This window comes from Oncorhynchus masou, chromosome 6 (assembly GCF_036934945.1).
Source record: "Oncorhynchus masou masou isolate Uvic2021 chromosome 6, UVic_Omas_1.1, whole genome shotgun sequence".
Classification (NCBI taxonomy): Eukaryota; Metazoa; Chordata; class Actinopteri; order Salmoniformes; family Salmonidae; genus Oncorhynchus; species Oncorhynchus masou.
This window is the reverse complement of record NC_088217.1, coordinates 20,882,576-20,895,600: the sequence shown is the minus strand read 5'-3', so window position 1 is coordinate 20,895,600 and position 13,025 is coordinate 20,882,576. Positions and strand designations below refer to the sequence as shown.

Sequence of the window (13,025 nt, the reverse complement as noted above, 5' to 3'; positions counted from 1 at the left end):
GTCAACCGGTTATAATACTACAACCTCTTCTTCCCTCCTACTGGTGAATTGGTGAATTCACCAATTTGTAAGTCGCTCTGGATAAGAGCGTCTGCTAAATGACTTAAATGTAATGTAAATGTACTCATATAACGTCTTGTCCAAAGATGACTTTCAGATGACTTTCAGTTTTTCTACTTCAACATTTCACTTAAGGGGCTGGACATGCAGGCTAAAACTGTAAATCAAACACTGCCTTTTGCTAACTGACACTCTCGCTTTCTCCCACACACAACTCCAAACAAACACCCATTTAGTAAAATATTACATACAAAGGTAGTCAAAGGTGTTTTAACATATCATATTGTATCAGTCACAACTCTTAAAGGTCCAATGCAGCTGTTGTTTATCTCAATATCAAATCATTTCTGGGTAACAATTAAGTAACTTCATTAAAACGGTCAAAAAGAAACAACAACAGCTTCTTAGCAAAGGGCAATTTCTCAAGCGAGAATTTTGCTAGGACTGTCTGGGAGTGGTCTATTAACTAATTTACAGCATGGTGATGTCACCATGGAAGGCCAAAACTCCATCCCACCAAAACAGGTTATAATTTCAGGTACTTTGCAAACACCTCTGACACTAAAATGGCATTAACATAATTTTCACAATTTCACAGTATTATTCCAACCTTATAGTGTGTAAATATATATAATACAAGGTTTTTGACTGCACTGGGCCTTTAAAAATGCACCTATATGGGAAAACAGTATATTTTTCATCAAAACACAGCTGTGAAAACTGTGAAAGAAACTGTGAGAGAAACTATGAACCATTGTATGATTTCAGATGTATGATTTCACAGTAACAGTACAGGAAGAACACTGAGTGATGTCGTCAACAGTGGAAAGTATGAGTAGAGTAACTCCAGACAGACATGCCGTCAGTTCATTCATCTCCTACAGCGCAGTGGTTCACGCTGAACAACAGGAACGTTATGAGGTGCGGAATGAGCAAGAAATCATAACACATGGAATAATAAAGCTTGAGGAGGTTCTTTAGCTAATCCTGGTCAACCAACAGCGTTTGATAGAGCATGCATTCAGCATCGCCATGTTGTTGCAGACAAGCACCGCACATATACACGCAAGTCAAGTTGATGATGAGGAGGAAGCGGCATTAGGAGCCGTTAGTGGTATCTGTTAGCATTGCACGCAGCAACCCCATGCATGTCGAGAGTCAGTCAGTGACCTGCATCAGAGTCACCGCTAGGGGGCGCTCTCATCGTCCAGTGCAGGGAGAGAGGGGTTAAAGAGAGAGAGTGAGGGGAGGGAGGAGAGGGAGAGAGAGAGAGAGAGAGAGAGAGAGAGAGAGAGAGAGAATGTTTGGGGTAGAGAACGGGAGAGAGGGAACAAAAGAAAGGGAGAGGGAACGAAAGAAAAGGAGAGAGGGAACGAAAGAAAGGGAGAGAGGGAACGAAAGAAAGGGAGAGAGGGAACGAAAGAAAGGGAGAGAGGGAACAAAAGAAAGGGAGAGAGGGAACAAAAGAAAGGGAGAGAAACAGAATAGAGGAAGGAAGAGACAGCGGTGAGAAATATCAAGTAACTGAAATAGTTCAGAGAGAGAGCAAGAGAGAGAGAGAAAAAGGAAATGGCCATGCACCTGACTGAAGGCTACACACCTGGACCTCTACACATGAGCTCCATTGTGAGCTTTAAGAGCTCACTACATAGGAAGACAGAACAGAAGACAGAGACAATCACTCACAGAGACATAAACACAAGATCAACAAAGAACCTCACAGTCAGCTACTGCATTGATTGAAGCACCATCAGTGTGATAGAGATGACAGTCATGATAACTTCCATCACACCTGCTGATGGGCTGTAAGTACACTGGTTCTTACATGAGGCTCATACACTGATTGTAAATTAGCATGAGTTTAACCTGCTACTTTTTGTTCCATGTGCATCTATCTACATTGCCTGTGTTTGTGATTCAACTTTGACCCTGATTGAAATTGATATTGTCCGTGCTGCTTTAATTGTGTTGCTAAGCAGAAGCAGACCCTACATAAAGCTGTGGAAATAAATATAATGTAAAAGTATGTTTCTTAATCCCATATTAAATCACCTCTGTCGGAACATTCTATTTCTATGTGTAGCATTGTGCCCGAGCTTTGCTCTGAGCTCCAGGGCCATTCTGTCTGGAGGAGAAACAGATAAGAGGAGGTATGGCGAGAGAGAAGGGTCAAACTTCACAAACGGTCACAAATGGTTAGTGAGCAAGTGGAAGGGACTGACCGGTGCAGGGCCACGTGCCATCTGTGGGTTGATGGGGGGGGGGGGGGGGGGGCAGGACATGGGGAGGATGTTAGGGGGTGGGAACACCTGACACTTTCCCAGCATGCATCAGGGGAAGAGGTACACAGCCCAGTGATTGGGTAACAACAATGAGCAGCTATAATATAGCCACACATAAACATAGATCCTAGATCACAAGTTAAAACAGCCCAACTGAGTGGAGTTTCTGATCTAGTCTATGACAGACAGTGGGACAGAACAGCAGCATGCAAAACAACAGTCAATGAAAGATGAAATGGGCTTCGCAAGGTCCTCTGTCAAAGGCCTTGTGAAATCAACACCAAACCATCAAACAACACACATATAGAAGGCCTGACTTTAACACATAAACACACAGAAGCACGCGCGCACACACACCAACATGCATAAGTATCCAACATATGCATGTTAAACACAGGAAAAACACACCAGCTCTCACACAGACACTCATGCACTAACACATTCATATCCACATACACTAGGAACAGGCACTAACCCATTCATATCCACATAAACTAGGAACAGACACTAACACATTCATATCCACATAAACTAGGAACAGGCACTAACACATTCATATCCACATACACTAGGAACAGACACTAACCCATTCATATCCACATAAACTAGGAACAGACACTAACCCATTCATATCCACATAAACAAGGAACAGACACTAACCCATTCATATCCACATAAACGAGGAACAGACACTAACCCATTCATATCCACATAAACTAGGAACAGACACTAACCCATTCATATCCACATAAACTAGGAACAGACACTAACCCATTCATATCCACATAAACGAGGAACAGGCACTAACACATTCATATCCACATAAACTAGGAACAGACACTAACCCATTCATATCCACATAAACGAGGAACAGACACTAACCCATTCATATCCACATAAACTAGGAACAGACACTAACCCATTCATATATAAACTAGGAACAGACACTAACCCATTAAACATAGGAACAGACACTAACCCATTCATATCCACATAAACTAGGAACAGACACTAACCCATTCATATCCACATAAACTAGGAACAGACACTGACACATTCATATCCACATAAACGAGGAACAGACACTAACCCATTCATATCCACATAAACTAGGAACAGACACTAACCCATTCATATCCACATAAACTAGGAACAGACACTAACACATTCATATCCACATAAACGAGGAACAGACACTAACCCATTCATATCCACATAAACTAGGAACAGACACTAACCCATTCATATCCACATAAACTAGGAACAGACACTAACCCATTCATATCCACATAAACTAGGAACAGACACTAACCCATTCATATCCACATAAACTAGGAACAGACACTAACCCATTCATATCTACATAAACTAGGAACAGACACTAACACATTCATATCCACATAAACTAGGAACAGACACTAACACATTCATATCCACATAAACTAGGAACAGACACTGACACACTGACATATGGTGACTCCAGAGAAACAGCACTGCAGCTCAGAAAGTAGAGCACTCAGAGACATAGAGAGAGAGAGAGAGAAGAGGGGGAGAGAGTTGAGCAGTAAGGCTCTTCTACACTTCACCTATAAATAAGCACCTTTACTGAATCTACTCAATATGAAAAACAATGTACGCGTGTGTGTGTGTGTGTGTGTTCATTGTCAGAGGCTAAAGTCTGGGATATGTATTGATTAAACACATTATTGACATTATGTATGAGCATTGCACAGTGCTGTATGTGACCTAAAAGAGTGCTACGTTAGTAAAGTTATGTTAGTAGCATCATTTTAATAGAGCACTGTCCATCAAGGCCATGCAGAGAACAATGTTACAGCAGTAGTCTGTTACAGTAGCTGGAAGTAGCAGTCATCCAGCATTTTACCCTGTCTTGACACAATAACTATACCAGGCCAAGACTTAACTTGGGTTATCTGATTAACAGATGACTCTCTAGATTTCCTATAGCTTTTTTAATGACATTAATTCAGAACAATTCTTTGACCAAGATGATAAAACACTAGATGACTAATTGTATTGAGTTTCTTAATCCATTTACACTATAAATTGGGTCCCGAAGATAAAGTTGTTATGAAACAGATTAACACGCAAAACAGGGAGATGGATCATTGCCATACTTGCCTCTACAAGTTTCTATGGAAACAGAATGAACAAGAGGTATAAGGGTTAGAAAACCAAGCGGATACATAGCAACATCACACGGCTGTAAACCAACTATAGATCCCCATGGTTACAAAGCGTGGGACACCTCTATCGGGAAACGTCCATGTATACAGAGGCATCGTAACAGCTGTTCAAACAATAAAACATTTCATCATATCATACCATATAATACAGTACCCCATTGTATAAGACCTGAGTAGCACAAAAACACTGAGCTAGGTAAAGGGGTTCATTTCAATAGTGACAGTACATTTTTCAGACAGGACAGCACAAGACAAGAATCACAAGCCAACTGAAGCCTTACAGACATAGCCAATGGATATATGACCTAAACATATGTTATCAAACAATGACAAAAGCCAATAGGATCTATTCTACAGATGATTATTTGTAGACACATATACAGTACATTTCTTAATAATCTATAGTGATTTGAGTGTTCATTTTACTGTGGGCATTACTGTAAGTTGGGAGCAGCATAATTGTAGTACCAACTAGCTAACATGGGGGCACTGTGGGCCTAATGTAAAATAGAATTCATGAGGGGAGAGGGAGAGTGATATGAGGAAGATGCTTGGATTTACTCTCTCAGTCTAATGTTCACTGAATGTAAGCACAAGCACCTTCCTCAATCTCAGAACACACTTGGGAATAATGGTGGTGCTACTGTCAATTCTGGCGTTATAGTAAGGCTTCAGTTCCACGAGAGAGGCAGAAAAGGCAGTACTTACATTAACTTCAGTGATAGCAATATCAACGACGCTACCAACTACAATTAAGGCATCAAATGTGTTCCACGCGTCAGTGAAATAGTGCTGTTAACGGAAGCCACAGCACACAAGGGGAAGAGAGGGGGATGAAAAAGAAAGAGAGAGAAAACAGAGAAGAGGACAGAGGCAATAATGGTATTGTGAACGAGAGAGAGAGAGAGAGAGAGAGAGAGAGAGAGAGAGAGAGAAAATGAGAAGAGAATAAGTGTGAATAGGATTGTGTAGGAAGGCAGCAGGTAGGGCCAGAGAAGGAGAGAAAAAAGACAAATAGAAAAGTAGCCATTAAGACCTGAGTAATCAATAACAGAGAGACTGAGTAGGCCCTTTGGTAGCAGAGCTGAAGTCAGCAGAAACAGCAGGCCATATAACCAAAGACCAGCGGGTGCATTCAGTGAGGTAAAACATCCAGCATGTCGCAGATAGAAATGTAACAAATAAAGCTAATGCCAATTGCCTATTCTATCTGACAGTCATATCTGTTCTACACAATAGTTCTCTATCTAAACGTTCTGTAACGGTACACCCTCTTGAACACACCCCAGAACATAGATACATAGAGGGAGGACAGACGACCAGGGACAGATCAGACAGGACAGATCAGGGGCGGGGCCAAGGAGGGTTGGGTGGGGCTTACTTACATCAATCTCACTAAGCACAATGTCTACTATGCTGCCCATCACCACCAGGGCGTCGAACACATTCCAGGCGTCCCCAAAATACCCCTGAGTGAGGTCAGGGGAGTAGGCAGTGGTTAGGTGGTGAGGTTAATACTGTGTCATTTCAGTTACTTTCAAATGTTATCTGCATGTTTAATGCATTTATTCCACTGTACAACTTTATTGTAAATGACCGTATGCGATAAAACATGTTGATAGAATTACTGAACTGTAAATGTTAAGGTATTAGAAAGTTAGCTAGGTCACTGGTTAGTGTTCCCAGGTATGCACTAGTGGGTGAGAGTCACAAAGAGACAGAGAGAGAGACAGTGAGAGAGAGAGATACAGAGACAGAGAGAGAGAGAGAGAGAGAGAGAGAGAGAGAGAGAGAGAGAGAGAGACAGAGAGAGATACAGAGACACAGAGAGAGAGAGAGAGAGAGAGAGAGAGACAGTGAGAGAGAGAGATACAGAGAGAGAGAGAGAGAGAGAGAGAGAGAGAGAGACAGAGAGAGAGATACAGAGACACAGAGAGAGAGAGAGAGAGAGACACAGAGACATAGAGAGAGAGAGAGAGAGAGTTGGAGAGAGAGAGACAGAGAGAGAGAGAGAGACAGAGAGAGAGAGAGAGACACACAGAGAGAAAGAGAGAGAGATACAGAGACAGAGAGAGAGAGAGAGACAGAGAGAGACAGCGAGAGAGAGAGATACAGAGACAGAGAGAGAGAGAGAGAGAGAGAGAGAGAGAGAGAGAGAGAGAGAGAGAGATACAGAGACACAGAGAGAGAGAGAGAGAGAGAGACACAGAGACATAGAGAGAGAGAGAGTTGGAGAGAGAGAGACAGAGAGAGAGAGAGAGACACACAGAGAGAAAGAGAGAGAGATACAGAGACACAGAGAGAGAGAGAGAGAGAGAGACAGAGAGAGACAGCGAGAGAGAGAGAGAGATACAGAGAATGAGAGAGAGAGAAAGAGAAAAAGAGATAGAGAGAGAGAGTCCTGTCTCTAGGCACTGCACCACACCACTCAGTTTCTTACTGGGTCCCTGTCCTTCTTCTCAACACAAAGCTGTGTGTGGGCCACCAGGTACAGTAGGGGGTAGGGAGGAGCAGGAAGGAGTAGGGCAGGGTGTAAACAAGTCAACAACCAACAAATGAAGGTACTGTACTGTACACACAATGACCAAAGACACCTACAAACATAACATCCACAGACAATACACCCACAAAATAGACAAATGGGGATCTATGTGAGACGGGAGATGCACGACTGTGTGTGTGTGTGTGTCCGTCTGTGTGTCCATCTGTGTGCACACATGCATGCATTTGTGTGTGTGTGTGTCTGCGGGTGTGTGTTTGAGTGTGTGTCCTTACCCGAGGTTTGAAGGCGATGAGTTTGAGCACCATCTCTGCAGTGAAAACAGCAGTGAAGACCATGTTGAGGATGTCCATCACATAGTTAAATGTTGCAGACTGGCCATAGTGCTACAGGAGAGGGAGATAGATGGAGAGATGGAGTGGGAGATAGAGAGAGAGATGGAGAGGGAGATAGAGAGAGAGATAGATGAGAGATGAGAGGGAGACAGATGGAGAGATGGAGAGGGAGATAGAGATAGATGGAGAGGGAGATAGAGAGAGAGATGGAGAGGGAGATAGAGATAGATGGAGACGGAGAGAGAGATAGAGAGCGAGATAGATGGAGAGATGGAGACAGAGAGAGAGATGGATAGCGAGATAGAGATAGATGGAGAGAGATGGAGAGCGAGATAGAGATAGATGGATAGATGAGACAGAGAGAGATGGAGAGCGAGATAGAACAATAGAGAGGGAGTGAAGGAGAACAATCATGGTTTTTTATTTCAAATAACCAGAGTATAATAAGAAATGTTACGACAAGACTACGGCCTCTGAATGGGTTGGGTTGAGCTTCTTCTTACCTGCACAGCCAGGCAGAGTGTGTTGAGCATGATGAGGACGAACATGATGTACTCAAACCCTGTGGAGTTGACCACGTACCAGAACTTATACTGGTAGGGGTTCTTAGGGATGTACCTCCTCAACGGACGGGCCTTCAGGGCATACTCCACACACTGCCGCTGCAGAGAGAACCCACACAGTTATTCATTGCATACCTGTACACACAGTATAGTATACACCAGGATTTCCGTTAGCTGGTAATAACCGGCTTTTGGCCAATAAACATTTTGATAAGCCGCTAAATAAAATAACCAAGACGACTCGAGGCTGTAATCGCTAACAAAGGTGCTTCAACAAAGTACTGAGTAAAGTGTCTGAATACTAATGTAAATAAGGTAGTTCTGTTTTAATTTTTTATATATATATATTTTATAGAAAAACCTGTTTTCACTTTGTCATTATGGGTTATTATATGTAGATTAATAATAATTTAATAAATTTTAGAATAAGGCTGTAACATAACAAAATGTGGACAAAGTGAAGCAACACTTTCCGAATGCACTGTATAATTTAGTGGAATTAAACTGGCTCGTGTGTACAGTATATTTGTTATGTATCTTAGTGGAAAATCTGTCAGACAGTGTGAGAGCTGCTGCTACAGCATCTCAAACAGCAAATTCATTGGTAATGGAAGGCAGGCTTCATACAACAGTACATATTATGAGGCATGTCTTACCTTTCTTCAAAGTAGCCTGGCCAAAATCAGACCATATCCGTGGAGGCAATTCTTTTATATCATCTTTCTTTCATTGTCCAGTACACAAAGGCACAACCCTAGTCATATTAACAAGCCATGGTAGTTGTTGCATATTTCATCTCCCCTCTTTCTAAATTTCAAATAGATATTTTTATCTCTGTCACATGAAACCGCTCGCAGGTGTGTTTTGACAACAGTGTTTTCCCATGAACTGCATTATGGAACAAACATTCGCGCCTAGCCTACTGCCTTGTGCACATTGCTGCTCTCATAATGTGAAGAAATAATAGTTTATCAAAGTTTTAATCTAAACGTTCTGATCTGTTGCATCAGACTCATTGCTTTTTAACATTTTTTATTTTTGTATCCTAGGCCTACTGGTTGTGTGAATTTGGGATCTATCATCTCACAGTTGTCCCAGAGTCTGTTTGGAATAGACTATTTCTTTCTCTCCAAGCTGATCAATAAAATAGGTCAACTTTTCTAATATGAGGGATAATAGATTGACATAGGCTAGTGATTTTGTTACTCGTCTTGTCGGCTGTTAGAAGAGTTATTCTAACATGTTCAAAGTGAGCATCAGAATTCGGTAAGAAGGACCGGATATCATTGCATCCTCTGTTAATATGAAAGACTATAATCTGAGTTACGCACAGGTTACACACCCAACGCATATGTGTCCGGTACATTTATTAAATGTCAGGTACATTTAAATGCTGCTGGTCAAATGTCTGTAGGCACATTTTCCTAATGGAAACACTGGTATACACACAAACTGCATAGCAACACACTGATAACCTTAGTGTGGGGAATGATGAGCAGACTAGACATGTAGTTCCACAAAACTCATAAACACACATAAACACCACATGAACACACATGTACAGATGCGCACGCACGCACACACACACATGTTTTGTTCTTTTAAACACACACACACACACATGAACTGACCTGGTTCTTATCAAGCTCACAGTTCTTGTATTCTTTCTCTCCTTGCTCCTGGAAGGTGACGATGACGAAGCCGACGAAGATGTTCATCATGAAGAAAGCGATGATGATGATGTAGATGATGAAGAAGATGGAGATCTCGATGCGGTAGTTGTAGATGGGACCCAGGTTCTCTCTGTTAGAGTCTATGGCCTTGTAGAGCAACCTGAGAGAGAGAGAGAGAGAGAGAGAGGGGGGGGGAGAGATAGGAGAGACAGAAAGGAGAAAGGAAGAGAGAGATAGGAGAGACAGAGAGAGGAGAGAGAGAGAGAGAGAGAGAGGAGAGAAGAGAGAGACAGGAGAGACAGAGAGCAGAGAGAGAGATAGGAGAGAAAGAGAGAGAGAGAGAGAGAGGGAGGAGAGGAGAGAGAGACAGGAGAGACAGAGAGCAGAGAGAGAGATAGGAGAGAAAGAGAGAGAGAGACATTTTTTTATTGTTATTTTTTATAGACAAAAATATGAAAGTGTTTAATATTGTATTTGAGTATATAATATGAGAGTGTGTCTTACGAAGGCCAGCCCTCGAAGGTAGACACGGTGAAAAGAGCCATCATGGCCATCAGCACGTTGTCAAAGTTGAACTCGCTGTTGTGCCACACTCTCTTTTGGATGGCCGGCTGGTTCACGTCCCCGTCCTTAAAATGGATGTAGGTGCCCCTGGGAGGTTAGAGGTCACAGGAGTTAGAGGTCAGGATTTAGGTTTAGGCCTATGATGTACAATATATAAACAATATGAATATTGTGGAAGTTGTGAATATGTATGTCTATGGGCAACATGCTCAAATCAAAGATACTAAAGAACACATACTGTAGAGTAAATGGAAGTATTTATGGTACAATATGACGGATGTCAGTTTACAATGTAGCTATAGATGGACAAATGTATCAAAAGCAACTGACTTGCATTCGTCTGGGCTGGACTTGGCTTCATCTGTACATCGGTAAAACTTCCCCTGTGAATCAAACACACACATCTTCATTGTCTGGGAGTGTTTAGCAACGGAAAACAAAAACAAGCATTTCATATTGGATGGGTTTCAGTGGTCCTCCCTGTTTCAGTCAGTTTTCTTCCAATTTGGTGTTACGGCGCTGACAGTGCTGTTATAGTAGTGTTATAGTACTGATCTTAGAACCAGTGTTACAGTGCTGACAGTGCTGTTACGGTAGTGTTACAGTACTGATCTTAGAACCAGTGTTATAGCGCTGACAGTGCTGTTACGGTAGTGTTATAGTACTGATCTTAGAACCAGTGTTACAGCGCTGACAGTGCTGTTACGGTAGTGTTATAGTACTGATCTTAGAACCAGTGTTATAGCGCTGACAGTGCTGTTACGGTAGTGTTATAGTACTGATCTTAGAACCAGTGTTACAGCGCTGACAGTGCTGTTACGGTAGTGTTACAGTACTGATCTTAGAACCAGTGTTACAGTGCTGACAGTGCTGTTACGGTAGTGTTATAGTACTGATCTTAGAACCAGTGTTACAGCGCTGACAGTGCTGTTACGGTAGTGTTATAGTACTGATCTTAGAACCAGTGTTACAGCGCTGACAGTGCTGTTACGGTAGTGTTATAGTACTGATCTTAGAACCAGTGTTACAGCGCTGACAGTGCTGTTACGGTAGTGTTATAGTACTGATCTTAGAACCAGTGTTACAGCGCTGACAGTGCTGTTACGGTAGTGTTATAGTACTGATCTTAGAACCAGTGTTATAGTGCTGACAGTGCTGTTACGGTAGTGTTACAGTACTGATCTTAGAACCAGTGTTACAGTGCTGACAGTGCTGTTACGGTAGTGTTATAGTACTGATCTTAGAACCAGTGTTACAGCGCTGACAGTGCTGTTACGGTAGTGTTATAGTACTGATCTTAGAACCAGTGTTACAGTGCTGACAGTGCTGTTACGGTAGTGTTATAGTACTGATCTTAGAACCAGTGTTACAGTGCTGACAGTGCTGTTACGGTAGTGTTATAGTACTGATCTTAGAACCAGTGTTACAGTGCTGACCTTAAAGAGCTGTACTCCTATGCAGGCAAACATGAACTGCAACAGCGTGGTGACGATCATGATGTTACCGATGGTCCTGATGGCCACAAACACACACTGGACTACATGCTGCAAGGGTCAAAGTTCAAATGTTAGCAGTCATTAAACGGTAAGATGGTATTACATTGATGAAAGGTTAATAAGAAGAAGACAAGGAGCTATAGTAACGATACAGTTACGGGAACTATTACCTTTTTTACCTGTCGCACAGCACAGGTTTATGTAACAAACTATCACATGTTTACTGTAATTGTTCTACCAATACTGTGGCAAGTAAATAGATACATAAAGAGAAAGAGTAGGAGGTTAAGAGTCTACCTTGAGACCTTTGGCTCTGTTGATAGCCCTCAGGGGCCGAAGCACACGCAGGACCCTCAGAATCTTCACCACTGAGATGGCAGATGACCTAAATGTCATCACAGGAACTCACTGTCAGAAACAAACTCGCACTCTCTAAATACAACCATTCACTGCCATATCTAACTGGACCATATCAATTAAAAATGAAGTGTTAGGTCAGTGTGCAAGAGAGAAGGAACAGAGAGAGAGGGAGAATGGGTGAGGAATATGATGAAGAGACAGATAGCAGAGTGAGAGAGAGAGAGGGAAAGAAAGAAAGGAAATAATGTGGGCGGAGGGTAGCAGCAGGTACTGACTGGATGCAGAAGGAGACCAGGGAGACCCCCACCACCAGCAGATCCAGCAGGTTGAAGGTGTTCCTACAGAACGCTCCTTTATGGAGGAACGCACCGTATGTGGTCATCTGATGGGAAGGGCACAGTTAGTTAGAGGGGTACCAGACACTAAGAAATACACACATTAACACAAACACAGAGACATACACACAACCCACTGGGCACAAACTGGTTGAATCAACGTTGTTTCAATGTAATTTCTCAACATATTGTGATGTGGAATCTACGTGGAAAATACCTTGGATTTGAAGAAAGTAATCGAACAAGCCAGACTAAGTGGAACTATCCAAACAGAAGATACATCTCCTTCAAATGTTGTTATTTGGCACTGTTGACTAACAAACACAATTGAATATAACTTATGAAATAAAATAAATAGCCTATTAACTTGTCGACATGCTAACAAATGATATGTTGGATTCACGTCTCCAACTCAACCAAAAGTATAAGTTAAAGAATGGGATTTAAGCCAGTGGCTCAAATGGAACAATCCAAGCAGATACATCTCCTTTAAATGTTGATATTTGGTTACGTTGTCAACCAAACACAATTCAATATTACTTGTGTAATACAGGAAAAGGCTACCTTACAAACTAATGTAACATACAACCTTAAAATGGGTAACACATCCATGGCCACATTTTGTGGTTACTGCAACTATAAAGTTCTTC

General features: G+C 42.0%; 1 protein-coding gene across 1 annotated transcript in view; it reads right to left on the bottom strand.

Moving 5' to 3' along the window:
* LOC135541530 (voltage-dependent L-type calcium channel subunit alpha-1D-like) overlaps window positions 1–13,025 on the bottom strand; it is a 125,270-nt gene that overhangs the window by 28,552 nt on the left and 83,693 nt on the right. The window contains exons 22-30 of the mRNA XM_064967842.1: window positions 12,316–12,422; window positions 11,978–12,065; window positions 11,621–11,728; window positions 10,515–10,567; window positions 10,125–10,271; window positions 9,579–9,780; window positions 7,888–8,046; window positions 7,325–7,435; window positions 5,258–5,341 (exon numbers count right to left, since the gene is read on the bottom strand). Of these exons, the coding sequence (XP_064823914.1) occupies window positions 5,258–5,341; window positions 7,325–7,435; window positions 7,888–8,046; window positions 9,579–9,780; window positions 10,125–10,271; window positions 10,515–10,567; window positions 11,621–11,728; window positions 11,978–12,065; window positions 12,316–12,422 (1,059 nt within the window). The remainder of the gene's footprint in view (window positions 1–5,257; window positions 5,342–7,324; window positions 7,436–7,887; window positions 8,047–9,578; window positions 9,781–10,124; window positions 10,272–10,514; window positions 10,568–11,620; window positions 11,729–11,977; window positions 12,066–12,315; window positions 12,423–13,025) is intronic.